The following is a 12,188-nucleotide window of genomic DNA, read 5'->3' on the forward strand; positions in this document are numbered from 1 at the left end:
GTTATACAAATATTTTTCGACGAATCTGAGAATTATAAGCATATGAATTTCTGGAAACCGGGCTCTACCCTTTATGCTGTCGACGGCAAAGCGTATGCATGTTGAAGCCTGGGTGGTGTGGTATAGTGTGGTGTGTTCTGAAAGTGCTGACGCGAACCCGCCTTTTGACCCCAAGAGGACAATACGATACGGGCGTTGGTGAATGAAATTGGAAAGAGAAGCTCCAAGATCCACTGAGGCTCCATCTCCTGTCGGCAGTTGAGAAAGAATGGATCGGTTCCCCGGATGCCACCCGATAGGGACATGGGTCAGCTCGATGGTTGGTGGATCTCCAGATCAACGGCGATCTTGGGCTTGGCATCAAACATGTGGGTCAGGGACCTCGAGCACATTTCTTCTATCAACGTCTGTCAACGGCCCTCCTCATAGAAGCTCTATCTCGAACATGGCTGGATCAATATGTCAATATGCGGCCAGGGCTTGTAGCCATTTGCAGAACTTCATTTTTCATCTATCCGTGTTCTCTTTCTTACACCCATCGCGTGCCAGCATATCCGACGAGCGGGTGAGGCGGACTGCATGGGATAAGCAGGGGCGAATTGGGCAAACTTCATCTGTTTATTCCTTCATTCACCTGCCCTCCCGTCGCATTTACACCAGGAGCAGCCAAGCTCCCGTCCGTGTGGGACATCACACCTATGGCATCTGGCGTCTTCTGTGAGATCCGAGACGTGGGTGAAGTTCCATCGAGGAAGGACGCGAGGAAGAACGCGAACACCCCAAGCGTTGTTGGGAGAGCCTGATATCGGCCGTCTAGAGCAATCAATATTAGTAGTGAGGCGAGTGATGATGCTATCTCATCTTTCTTACCCTACCTACCTTCCACGGCAGCGCGGCGGGATTAAGTGGGATTTTACTGCACGTCACTTACCTACCCTTTCCAATGCACCTCCGGACGGCTGACAGTGGTAGTACCACGTCTCTTGTGACCCCTATCAACTCATTATTGTCCAACTTGGGCCGAGTCGAAGAGCGTCAAATAGCGGCCTTTTGTCGTTGGTAAGGAAAAAGTATGCTCTTGATGACGCCGCAGGGCTGTTGGCATGGTCTTCGAGATCAGACGTGGGGCGGGCCGTGATGGGTGGAGGTTCACAAAAATGCGAGATGGTCTGACTTGATGAGGTAGATGGCGTTTGGCCGTTGAAGTTCCTTTGGCTGCAGAACAAATCAGCCCCAGACGACGCCATGTATCTGGAATGGCGATTTGTTTGGCGGACACACCTTTGCAGGACAGGGAAGGGGTTGACTTTGCGAACGCCGAGCTGCAGTCTAACGGCCGAGACTTCTTGTGAGGTTCTCAGGGAGCACAGATTTCGGTGCCCGCCAGTGGACCCCTTCATCCCACCGCTTGAAGTCGAAGCTACTGTACCTTAGCTGTCAATTTGACGACGAGCAGCTTCATGATAGGCCTGCCTGCTCCTGTCATCATCTAACCTTACCCTGGAAGAACGCCGCTTCTTCCTCCTCCATTCGCGGTTCGAACTTGCCTTTCCGGCCCCGAGAAAGGCACCTGGCATACAGCACGACTTCTACTTCCCTCGTTGCATGCACGAGTGCCCAATCACGTACCGAGCGCAACCTGACAGTGTCTCACTCGATTCCCTGCATTGCAGGGGGATCATACTCCCATCTCAGCGTGTCCAGAGGCCAACAGCTACCACAACTTCACCAGCTCCTGTGTGGCAAGACATAATAATAATACACAAAAAATCAATCGCCAATCCTGGTCAACCTATTTATCGTCTTACCCCTCTTGTGAGGGGTTGGTTACGTCGGGTCTTTCATCCCCTTCGAGGCAAACTTGAGCCGATTCAACAAAAAAAAAAGGGTCAGGGTTGGCTAGAGGGTTGATCTCGGCACTTGCTCTCCACCTCAGCCAATCTAACCCCAGAGGACCTAATCACAGTAATTCAGTAGCTTGTCGCTGCTCTTTCTCGCACTCGCTCTCTCTTTTCGGTGGGCTGGGCAATTGAGCATTAGTCTCGGCAAACTACCAGTTTCAACTCGGCATCGCATACCGTATTGGCTCTTCCGGCATCCTGTAAACACCCTGGTTTTCCTTCTGCTTTCGCCATCAGTGGCAGGTTCACTATGTGGGACGTCGACTGGTCCGACGTTTCTATCGAAAAGGTTGGGGAGAGACGAGCGCGCAAGGGAATCGAAAGAAACTCAAAGAAGGAGGATGTTCAGAGCGTACATGGGTCAACAGGCAGCCGCCCCTCCTCGACTGAAGAGCGACCAGCCATGAGCCTCTTTGAATCCATGGGCTTGAAGCGCAACAGCATGTCAATGAAGAACAAGAGGAAGGACACATTGCAGCCAGAAACGACAAAGGACGATGGCAAATCAAGACGGACATCTCTGCTGGCTGCTGCGGTTTCGGCCCTGGGCAATACAAACCGGTCGTCGACTGTGTCTGACAAGTCTCTCAGACTACAGACCACGCTCACAGAAAAGAACATTGTAGAAGACACCACCACGGTAACAAGTGGGAGCTGGGGGGCGCCAACGGATAGATCATCCAAAGGTATGGTTTCTGGGAAACCCACACCATTCCAATTGCCAACACCGGCAGTGCTAATGTGTCCCCCAGAGTCAATGCTCTCCAAGTCCACTGCCCTAACAACGCCGTCTCTGGACTTTCAGGGGGAAGGAACGATGGGAGATGTGCTTGCATCAGAGGCACAAAAGCCCGTGCGCCCAATGAGCGACTCGATGAAGAAAAGCACAACCACCGACCACAACAGAGCTGTTGGTCCCGTGAGAGTCGCGAGCCTAGGAAACCAACCGACTATTCTCATAAACAACATAATACCGCAAACTCCGGCAACGCAGAATTCACGCTCAATATCCTCTCTATCAACAGAACTTGAGAAGTCAGTATCAGACTTCATTGACAATTGGTATGAAGTTATTCACGCGTCAGACAGACCGATTCCCGTCAGCATGCCGGAGCCCAAACAGCCCAACGAGCAGCACCCTCAGTCACAAGGTGCTGTCAAGCTACCTCTGATGGCCCCTTTGCCTCGAGGGCCCTTGCCAGAGGTCCCAAACCGACCTCCGACTCAACCTACGCCTCGTCCATCCAGAGCAAGAATGCTCAGCACTCTCCCACCCTCATATCAGCCCAAGGGTTACTACAATCCAGATCGGTGGAAGCCCCCTGATCAGTGGAAACCCAAGCCGGGCAGTGTCGAAGAAGCTCCTATTCCTGCCACGGAGGCGTCTCCAGTTGCCCAAGAAGCTCCTTTGGTTGTGCCAAAAAGGCGAGTCCGGCTACCAAAAGACACCGAGGCTGCTTACGCGGCGACTTTGAGAGTTCAGGCTCTGCAGATGGAGTTGAAGAGAATGGCCCAGGCAACTCCTGAGGTAGCCCTCGCACGTCTCAAGGAGAACTGGGGTACTGTTACAGATCCCATAGTCTACCAGCAGCTTGAGCAGGAAAAGAAGCGATGGATGCTGGCCTCCCTGTACGGGATGGAACAGCAGATCAGGGGCGGTGACAATACAGCTGTCACTGTGGCCGGAGCGCAGCCATTTGTCCAAGGTCCAGATGTCCTGTCACTGTTCGATTCTGACTGTACGAACCATCTCTCTCTTCAATAGCTTGAAATCCCCGCTAACTCGTCGCCTACAGCTACGACATCCTATCTCGCAGTCCTCCACCCGGAGACGAGTATCAAGCACATGAACTCAACTCCCATTCCTCATCTTCAGTACCCGAATGTCCAATCCTTTCCCTGGCCTGTCTCACCTTCACTTGCCCTGGAAGCGAACAAATTCACCTCGGTGCATTGTTTGTCCATGCCCTCTTTGCTGGCAAGCCAAGAGATTCCCCAGCTTCTCCAGAAGATCTACCACTGTCTCGCCCCTCAAGGAGTGTTGCATCTTGTGGTGATAGATCCATCACCAGTAGCCCACTCTCTGGGACCACACATGAGAGAATGGCTGGAAGAACACCTGACCACCAGCCTGGAGGCCGAATTTCGATGCATCACCCCCAGCAGAGTGTTTCCGAGATGGCTGGAGGCAGCCAAGCTCGACGGCCTGAACAGTTTCACCACCAAGAACAAGTTCCAAGCCATCCCGCCTTCCCAGTCGCGCCACGACAATGGCAAGGGCAAGGTCAGAGCAATGGATCCTCACGACCAGGAGGCCATGATTATGGGAGACCTCCGGAGCGTGGTTGGCAGGATGCTGTGGCAGGACATGTGGTCCAAGAATGTGCGCGCAAAGGCCTGGTGGTGGGAGATTACGGAATGCGTCGAGGAGTGCATTCAGCTTGGTACCTACTGGGAGTACTCCATCATCCAGGCAACCAAGAATGGTGAAGACTGTAACGGCAACTCTCACCACAGTTCGTACTAACCTGCTGGACCCAACGATACTGGGCGCTCTTTCTGACGATCAATTGCCAATGGACCAGTTGTATCGAAACTCGACAACATTCTTGCTATTTGTTCCTTTTCGGCCTCCACAGCATCAATTATTGCCCCTGGAATTACGGGACAGAGCGACCGGTCTCCTTGTGCATCGAAACGGCTTTGCCATCGAGTTATTGCAACAACAGTTGGCTTTTTGACCGATCAAGGGCTCCCTCCATTCAGGCATGAATTTTTCTTTCTCTGGTACCGCGCCTGTTCTGACTTTGGACAAGTTGTGCAACATTCTCATGAACGGGGCCAACAATAATCTCAAAAACCGGAAGCTGGGCAAACGAAATGGGGGGCTAGCCTTTTTATTCAGCCTGTATATTTGTCATAGAGATTTCCAAATCGGGCTTTTCTTTCACCGGGTAAGAGGGGAAGTTTCTCTTCAAGTCAGGGGTAAGGTTGGAAACCAGGCTGGTTTGGTCAGTGGCGTTTGTTTTTCTTTTCTGTCCCCCCCCCCTCACAAAGCTCGAGGATCTTACTTAGCTTTGGGGGTCTTTTTTCTTCATGTATTGTATGTAGCTTCCGACAAGGAAACGAACTTTTGTATGATCTGGGTTTGAGTCTCTTTGGCTGATGTTTTGTCATGGGGATGGGGAAGGTTATCTTTTTGTTTTGATGTGTTGTATGAATAGTACGTGATCATAGGGGAGTTGGGTTGGGGGGTTCATGATGGGGTTTGGGACATATGGGGGATGGCGTGAATGCGGTGTGATTGAGGTATGTGTATGAATAGGATGAGAGTGTTGAAAAGCTTTGCATATGCGGGTTGGGGGGGAGGGGACGGATGCTCATAGTCTACTAAACAAACAAACAATGCTAGTTTTTTCTCTTGTACGTTTGGTGGCTTTGGATGGTGAAATTGGTTGTGTCTTGTTATAACTCAGGGTGGTTATTTCCCTAGGTATGATAGCCACACACACGACAGGCAGCATAATTTCGCTCTTTGACGTTCTCTCACGGCGGTTGATAGGTTCACTTTTCCTCATCATCGTTCTTCTCCGACTTCAGTTTCAACCTCTGCTGCTCGTAGATTATACTCAAGTGTGGGATTAGATTTGATGGACCCTGCTTCTTTCCGAGGGGGCATTATAGACATGTTCAACACCGGGCCCGAAAGAAAGCTGTGATTATCACCACTAAAGGGCATACACATATCTGTCTGTCTGCTTTGTGATATGCTGTTTGCAACTGGCACCTCTCCGGATGCCTAGCTAGGCATGTATGTAGGCGCTGTCCATGTTGCTTGTAGCCAGTTCCTCTTCCATTCCCCAAAATCATCCGTGACGGTCCTTTATTATGCAAGGCTGCTCAGGTGGTTTCTGTGCTTAGACACCACCCCTGACCCCCGCGTAAAGTGTCTTTTATCCTGCGAACTTTGCAGAAAGATTGCATGGTTGTCGCTTTGTTGAAAACGAGGTGCAGTAGGCAGTGGTGGTTGACTGAGCGCTATGGAATAAACACTTGAAGTCAAGGGTAGTTATCTAGGAAAAAAAAAAAAAAAAGGCTTGGATATCATTGCAATGCGTCCGCGCATACAAACTAATTCGCCATTGAGAGACAAAAGTGACCATCAAGTGAATTGTCCAAGTTCGCCCTAGCAATGATAGGATGAAAAGTTGATAAATACCATCACATCAACGTCACTTACACCACCCCATCACTGAATGCTGGATGCTGGATGCCACCCACCACCCACCACCCACCGTTGCAAAGAAGGATGCCCTCCAAAAGCAAACACTAACGGCTCACCCGGCCGGGTCTCCGGAGCAGGGCCATCAACGGGAGACTTACATACATTGGCGACCGATGGCGATGCGGGGTACAGGCAAAAAGGAGGTCCGAGTCCCTCCCGCATTCTTGGGACTGGACCGACGACCAGGTTACAAGAGACACAACTTGGGACGACAACCCCCATTTCAGCCAATTAACCAACCCCTTTCCATGGGCCAGTTTCGACGCCCGCCCCCCCCTCCCCTCACCTGCAGGCCACAGAACATTCCTTCCCACACATTTTTCTGCTGAAGAAAAAAGGCCTGAGCGCAAACAGAATGCATTCTGCAAAAACAAGAATATTATGATGACCGTTTTACCCATCTGATCGGTGGCGTTTGCCAACGACCGGCGCACGGTTGCCATTCTTTTACCCATAAGCGGAAAAGTCCTCCGGGTGAGGCGTTCAATGGCTTCGGAGAACTGTTGACGCCGTTGAGCGGGTGGCTTGCCAGCTAGAACCAGGCACCTTGCTCTTTTCATTGCTGCACACTGGGTATTCTCCAAAAAATTCCATTTTTGTGTACGAGCCGGCGCGAGGGACTAAGAATGTTAGTTCCTCGTGGTCGAGCATGGTTAAAAAGGAAGCGGGTTCTTGGCCGTGTCTGAGCTTTAGGTCTAGGGGACCTCGCGAGGCGGATTGATTGGGTTGTGATTCTTGGGAGTCCGTGCTTTGATATTGCTTCAACAAAAGTGAGGGGGATATAGGTTGCGCTGAGTTAAGCTCAACGGGAGCGCCAGAATCGCAGTGTTCTTGACACTGATTGCACCACCATCGGTGAAAGGCTGGCAGTGTTCTGTATGAGTGGTGCTGGGTTGCTCAGTACAACTTACAAGCTCGCATAAGGCTGGCCGCCATATGACATGTAGGTTTGGCAACCAGCTCGCAGCTTCCGGAGCTGCCATACCAAGGCTCAGTTAGAAACTGGGTGTCGTATCCCTTCCAACCAGGCCTGCGGGAGAGTTGGTCTCTGCGAGAAGCGGCACGGGTGTCGGTTTCCATGCAGCAATACCTCGCTACCAGGCAGTCAGAAAAGATTGCAACGCCGACATGTCGACAGAAGCCCGCCCGAAAGGAGGGCAGGAGCTCTGGTCTAGAGCTATCCGCCTGGGAAACTATCAGTACACACATACACCCAGACTTTGGAGTGTTTGGAGGTAGGAGGGGGTTGAACTTCCAATCTCTCTGCTGGCCGAGCTTTCCGATAGAATCTCGATGGAATGATGGGTTGCGTGGGCGTTTTTCTATCTCGCCTGTAGACGATATGGTGAAGGGCGTGGTGAAGCACTCATCTCGTGAAGCAAGCGATGCTTGAAGTGTCGACTTGGTATCGGTTTTACCATGTGACGATGTATGTGGACGAGATCTGTAAATCTGTGGTTGAGGGGTGATGACTAGGACCAGGTCTCAAAACTCAAGTTTAGCAGCATCTTGACATGCGTGACAAGCTAAGAACGCCGAAGAGCCAACCCCTGAGCCCTACGAACTCGTGGTCGATGCCCTCGACGCCACCGGACATGCCGTGTGGTTGATGAAACAAATCTTGGCAACCTTGTCGACTGCTTCGTACAAAACATCGATTACCCGTGTCGAGCTGGGCGAGAGGCATGTCGGGTAAAATATGATGAAGCATCTACCGGTGTTACAGACATCCGAAGTCGGATAATTGTAGATACGAATACTACTGCCCGTCTGTCTTCCTCGAGTCAAGAGAGAATTGATGAAAGACTGCGAGACTCCGCACGCTAGCAACGGTTGGAGACAGTAGAACCCAAAAGTGGTTGGTGAAATGGTGATTGTCGTAGAGCCAGTCTGAGCGTGCAGGAGACGAGCCATGGTTGAGGACACAGAAAAACCTGGGTCTTCACTGCAAGAACGGAGAAGCCATCTCAAAGCGGGGAACGCTAACCGGGATTGAAAACGGTCAACAGTCGAAACGGGTTTGGCTCACGTAATGGTTGCCGGGGGGCCTGGTTAAATGTGGAGTCCCCCCACGTGGTTGATGTGTTTCCCCCAGCCTCAATTCGATCCATCTCTGCCATTTTGATGAGGGAGGTAACAATGGAACTGATATCTTGTTTGGCGGGTCGAGTTGAGCACCATCTGAACTGCTAGCTACGAAATACTTGGGTAATACCCTCTTTCCCCGAGTCATTGAGACAGCCAGTTTGGACATCAACGCTTCGCTGAGAAACGTCAAAGCAAATGATGACCAGTGTGTCACAGCCCTCTTGCTCCCCTTTCACGACTCAGATCGTAGCAAACGCCTGGGCAAACGATAGCGGCGAGGGCCTTTGGAAAGACACCGTCAAGTCCGTTTCTGTCAGGATATCCCAGCATCACAATACAGCCTAGGATTCAGAAGTGTCAATCGAACACGGATGATGTTTGGCAATGGAAACAGGAAGCCGTCACATCCCACGACATACATACAATCCCGTACAACCGGCAAAGCGTGGTGTTTCCCTTCTTCTTTTTCCATCCGATGGTTGATCATGCTGATGTCGAAGGATACGGATAAGGCAGTGTGAGCCTGAACGGAAAGCGACGTTTTCAACGCCAAGATGACTTGCAGGGTACCCGCAGGGGTATGTCACCATCGGAAGTGGATCTTTCTGGGGGAGCTCTGGGACCCCTGCAAAAAAGAAAATGGGAACCAAAGAACCACATCTTGGACTGGTAACAACCCCGCTTGCCGCTGTGTGTCGAGGTCTTCAGTCAAGCACCTGATAATTTTTGCAAAAGAAAACTGACCAGAATTGCAGATATCCTCCAGTATATGTAAGGTGTATTATGGGCGTACACGTACTTTCGGGAGCGGACCGAGCATGTCGCAGATTGCCTTTTCCTTCTCGTTTATCATCCGTACACAGCGTTGGGCTACCCACCTTATTTGACCTCTCAGCCAATCCTACGCCTTCACATCCGTGTCCATAAGCCATCTCTTCGTTTCTCTACAGGCAAGTATTTGTGCCAGTACCCATGGCCCCCTTTTGCCCAGCTTTTGTCTGCATCATATGCAGATCGAGGGGCAACGATCCGTGGGAGAAGACACGGTACAGTGGTGTACCCTCCCGTTCATCTAGACCGTCTTTTGCTTAGTGTTGCAACCCCTGGGATACAGCCAAGCCACTGCGAAGCTGGCCTGGTTCGTGGTTGGGCCCTGCATGACATTTCTCCATGTCCTCTTCATGACGGCTTTGCATTCTGGCTAGCCGTTCTGGGATCAGGTAGGTGCTCCTTTTCGTCCGGGCTCCGTTTCTCTCCCAAGCTCTGGTTGAATACTTGAATCCCCACTATCCCTCTACACCTTCCTCGATTCCACTATCCTGGGTCTCGCGATGGGAAGCTGGGTTCAACATCGCACACGGCCTTGTTGACCTCGCCAACATCTACGCCGGTGCCAACACTCCGAAGCTTGTTTGATCACACTCACGCCAGCACTTCACTCTCAACCCGAGGCAAACTCTACGCTTACTGACGACAAAGCCAGAGACCGGCGGGAGACAGTCACTTGGAAGATCTGATTAAAAGCCAGTCGTGCCCGTGAACACAACTACATCGCGACGCCGTTGCTGTTCTTCAAACACTTCAGTTCGACTTCATGGTGCGCAAGTGATCGAGATGGCCGAAACAACCAATCCCCGGGCCGAGCTCCCGGTCGATGTGTTCAGCATCATTGAGCGCACCTGCTCCGTCTTTTCCCTCCTCGGCTCAGTCCTTGTGATTGGCACCTTTTGCGCCTCCAAAGCGTTCCATAAACCCATCAACCGTCTAGTATTCTATGCCTCGTTTGGCAATCTCATGACCAATGCTGCCACGTTGATGGCTCGGTCCTTCATCGCGAATCCAAGATCGGCTGGCTGCCAATTCCAGGGATTTCTCATTCAAATGTACGTTTTTTTGGGGGGGGGGAGAAAAGGACCTTACCATTCAGTTGCTGATTTGTCTCGTCAGGTTCATGCCCGCTGATACATTTTGGACATTGGCCATGGCGGTCAATGTGTATTTGACCTTTTATTTCAAGTTTGATGGAGCTCGGTTACGAAAGATGGAAATCCCCTATCTTCTCTGCTGCTATGGGATTCCCTTCATCGTCGCCCTCACCTTCATCTTCATTGAGACCCCGGAAAAAGGCAAGATGTATGGGAACGCAACGCTGTGGTGCTGGGTGAGCCCTAGGTGGGACATCTTCCGCATTGCGACGTTCTACGGACCGATCTGGTGAGTTGTTACCCAAGATCTCTCCCACTCGAACCAAACACTAAGCGTTTCGGTCTTCTAGGATTGTTATTCTCATCACCTTTTTCATTTACATCCGCGCTGGCCGCGAAATCTACAAGAAACACAAGCAACTCCGTAACTTTAGCACCAGTCACCACGACCACGAACCGATCACAGAGGACCCCTTCAGCTCGGTCAAGACCACCGAGGTTTCGGTTACCTCTGAAGTCATTGACAAAAGTCTTGCAACCTTGGGCATCGTACAAAGCGGAAACGAACAACCGAAAGCACCGAATGCTGCCTACTCAGTTCACATATCATCTAACAAGCGAGCTCCCGAGCGGGACTCTTACGGCGATATACCGCCGACTACACAAACCAACATCACAATCGATCCTCCGACACGCAACGCCACCGCTGGGGCTAACCCACTCCGCCGTCGAGCTGCCTATGAAGCCAACAATGCGACCTGGTCCTACACAAAGTGCTCCATCCTATTTTTCACCGCCATGCTTGTTACATGGATTCCTTCTAGCGCCAACCGCGTATATTCTGTCGTCCATAGGGAGCAAGCGTCGCTTCCACTTGAATACATGTCCGCCTTTGTGCTTCCTCTCCAAGGTTTTTGGAACGCCATCATCTACGTCGTCACATCGTGGAGAGCGTGTCAACTGCTGTGGGAGGATACCAAGGCCTGGTTTGGACACAAGGATCAGCATTCCCACGGCGATGGTTCCTTCCAGATGATGAGCAGCGGACGGAACGCATTCAAGAACAGCGACAAGACGTACGAGACAGAAAGCATGACGGAGTTGGCGGGGTCAGCATCACACGCCGAGGATCGGTCTCCCATTGAGCCACCTTCAAATACGCTGGGTCGAGATTGAACATGCTGCCATCATTTTTTGTTTCTTAATAGTATCGCCTTGATTGTTTTTTGGCGTTAAGACTCAAAGTACAGAGATTTTGGATATGGCTCAGGGCCTAATTCACATGTATTCTATGCAGCCACCTTTTTTTTTTTTTTGCAAGACAGCAGTTGCGCGGTGGTTCTGGGTAGCGGTGGGAAACGGGCTACGGAGACTTATACCCCTGGATTTTTCCTTGTTTTTTTTTTTTTTTGGTTCTTTTACAATCACTTTATGACTTTTATATCTGTCATGTACACACGAGGTATGATGGGAACTCGAGTTACAGCTTTGATGCGACATCGAGTTCGGACTTTTCTTTATGTTTATTTTGGATTAAACCTGAGACATTCTTGTCCTTCAAAAAGTTTCCAGGGGTTTGGGATATTTATGTCTCATAGTAACTGGGAGGGCTGGTAAAAGTCAACTGAGATAAAATCAGGTAGTCCTGACCTCATAGATATAGCTATGGAGTTTCAATGGATGCATTAGTTGCAATCCCTCACACAGAGTTTGGATCATCTCTTATTTGCAATCATTGCCTGCCGCTTTCTGAGGCCATCCCAGGTTCCAGATCCCTCAGTCAACCCGTGCCGCATCATCATCAACCACAGCATCGCACGCAACACGATGCTGACCACCTCATGTCCAGGAACCCGGGGCCCTGCTGCGGCGCCCAACAGCAAACGAGAGCCTCATGACACGGTGGAATTAAGTTGCAATGATATAGACCAGGAAATCGGTCTTTTCAGCTGCGAACTAGCACCACCAAGACTCAATAATTATCAATTG

At 51.0% G+C, this 12,188-nt stretch overlaps 2 protein-coding genes across 2 annotated transcripts; both read left to right on the top strand.

The window, feature by feature from the left end:
* The first annotated feature begins 414 nt into the window (after positions 1-414).
* On the top strand, positions 415-5,141 carry QC764_212140 (uncharacterized protein). Its single transcript, XM_062944920.1, has 3 exons — positions 415-2,587; positions 2,654-3,640; positions 3,698-5,141. Exons 1-3 carry the CDS (start codon positions 2,152-2,154, stop codon positions 4,426-4,428), a joined length of 2,154 nt encoding a protein of 717 aa, XP_062803798.1. The 5' UTR covers positions 415-2,151; the 3' UTR covers positions 4,429-5,141.
* Positions 5,142-8,979: 3,838 nt separating this feature from the next.
* QC764_212150 (uncharacterized protein) lies at positions 8,980-11,375 on the top strand (the record flags this gene model as incomplete). The annotated part of the gene is made up of 4 exons (XM_062944921.1): positions 8,980-9,494; positions 9,758-10,157; positions 10,222-10,488; positions 10,550-11,375. The coding sequence occupies exons 2-4, from the start codon at positions 9,889-9,891 to the stop codon at positions 11,373-11,375; spliced, it is 1,362 nt and encodes a 453-aa protein (XP_062803799.1). The 5' UTR covers positions 8,980-9,494; positions 9,758-9,888.
* Positions 11,376-12,188: the final 813 nt, after the last annotated feature.

This window comes from Podospora pseudoanserina, chromosome 2 (assembly GCF_035222485.1).
Source record: "Podospora pseudoanserina strain CBS 124.78 chromosome 2, whole genome shotgun sequence".
Lineage (NCBI taxonomy): Eukaryota > Fungi > Ascomycota > Sordariomycetes > Sordariales > Podosporaceae > Podospora > Podospora pseudoanserina.

What these genes read in the sequence shown, in the direction of transcription:
- QC764_212140 (XM_062944920.1), top strand. Translation starts at nt 2,152, where the DNA reads ATGTGGGACGTCGACTGGTCCGACGTTTCTATCGAAAAGGTTGGGGAG. An exon ending in AACGGATAGATCATCCAAAG is followed by an intron (nt 2,588 to 2,653) that starts GTATGGTTTCTG and finishes TGTGTCCCCCAG; the next exon opens with AGTCAATGCTCTCCAAGTCC. An exon ending in GTCACTGTTCGATTCTGACT is followed by an intron (nt 3,641 to 3,697) that starts GTACGAACCATC and finishes CGTCGCCTACAG; the next exon opens with CTACGACATCCTATCTCGCA.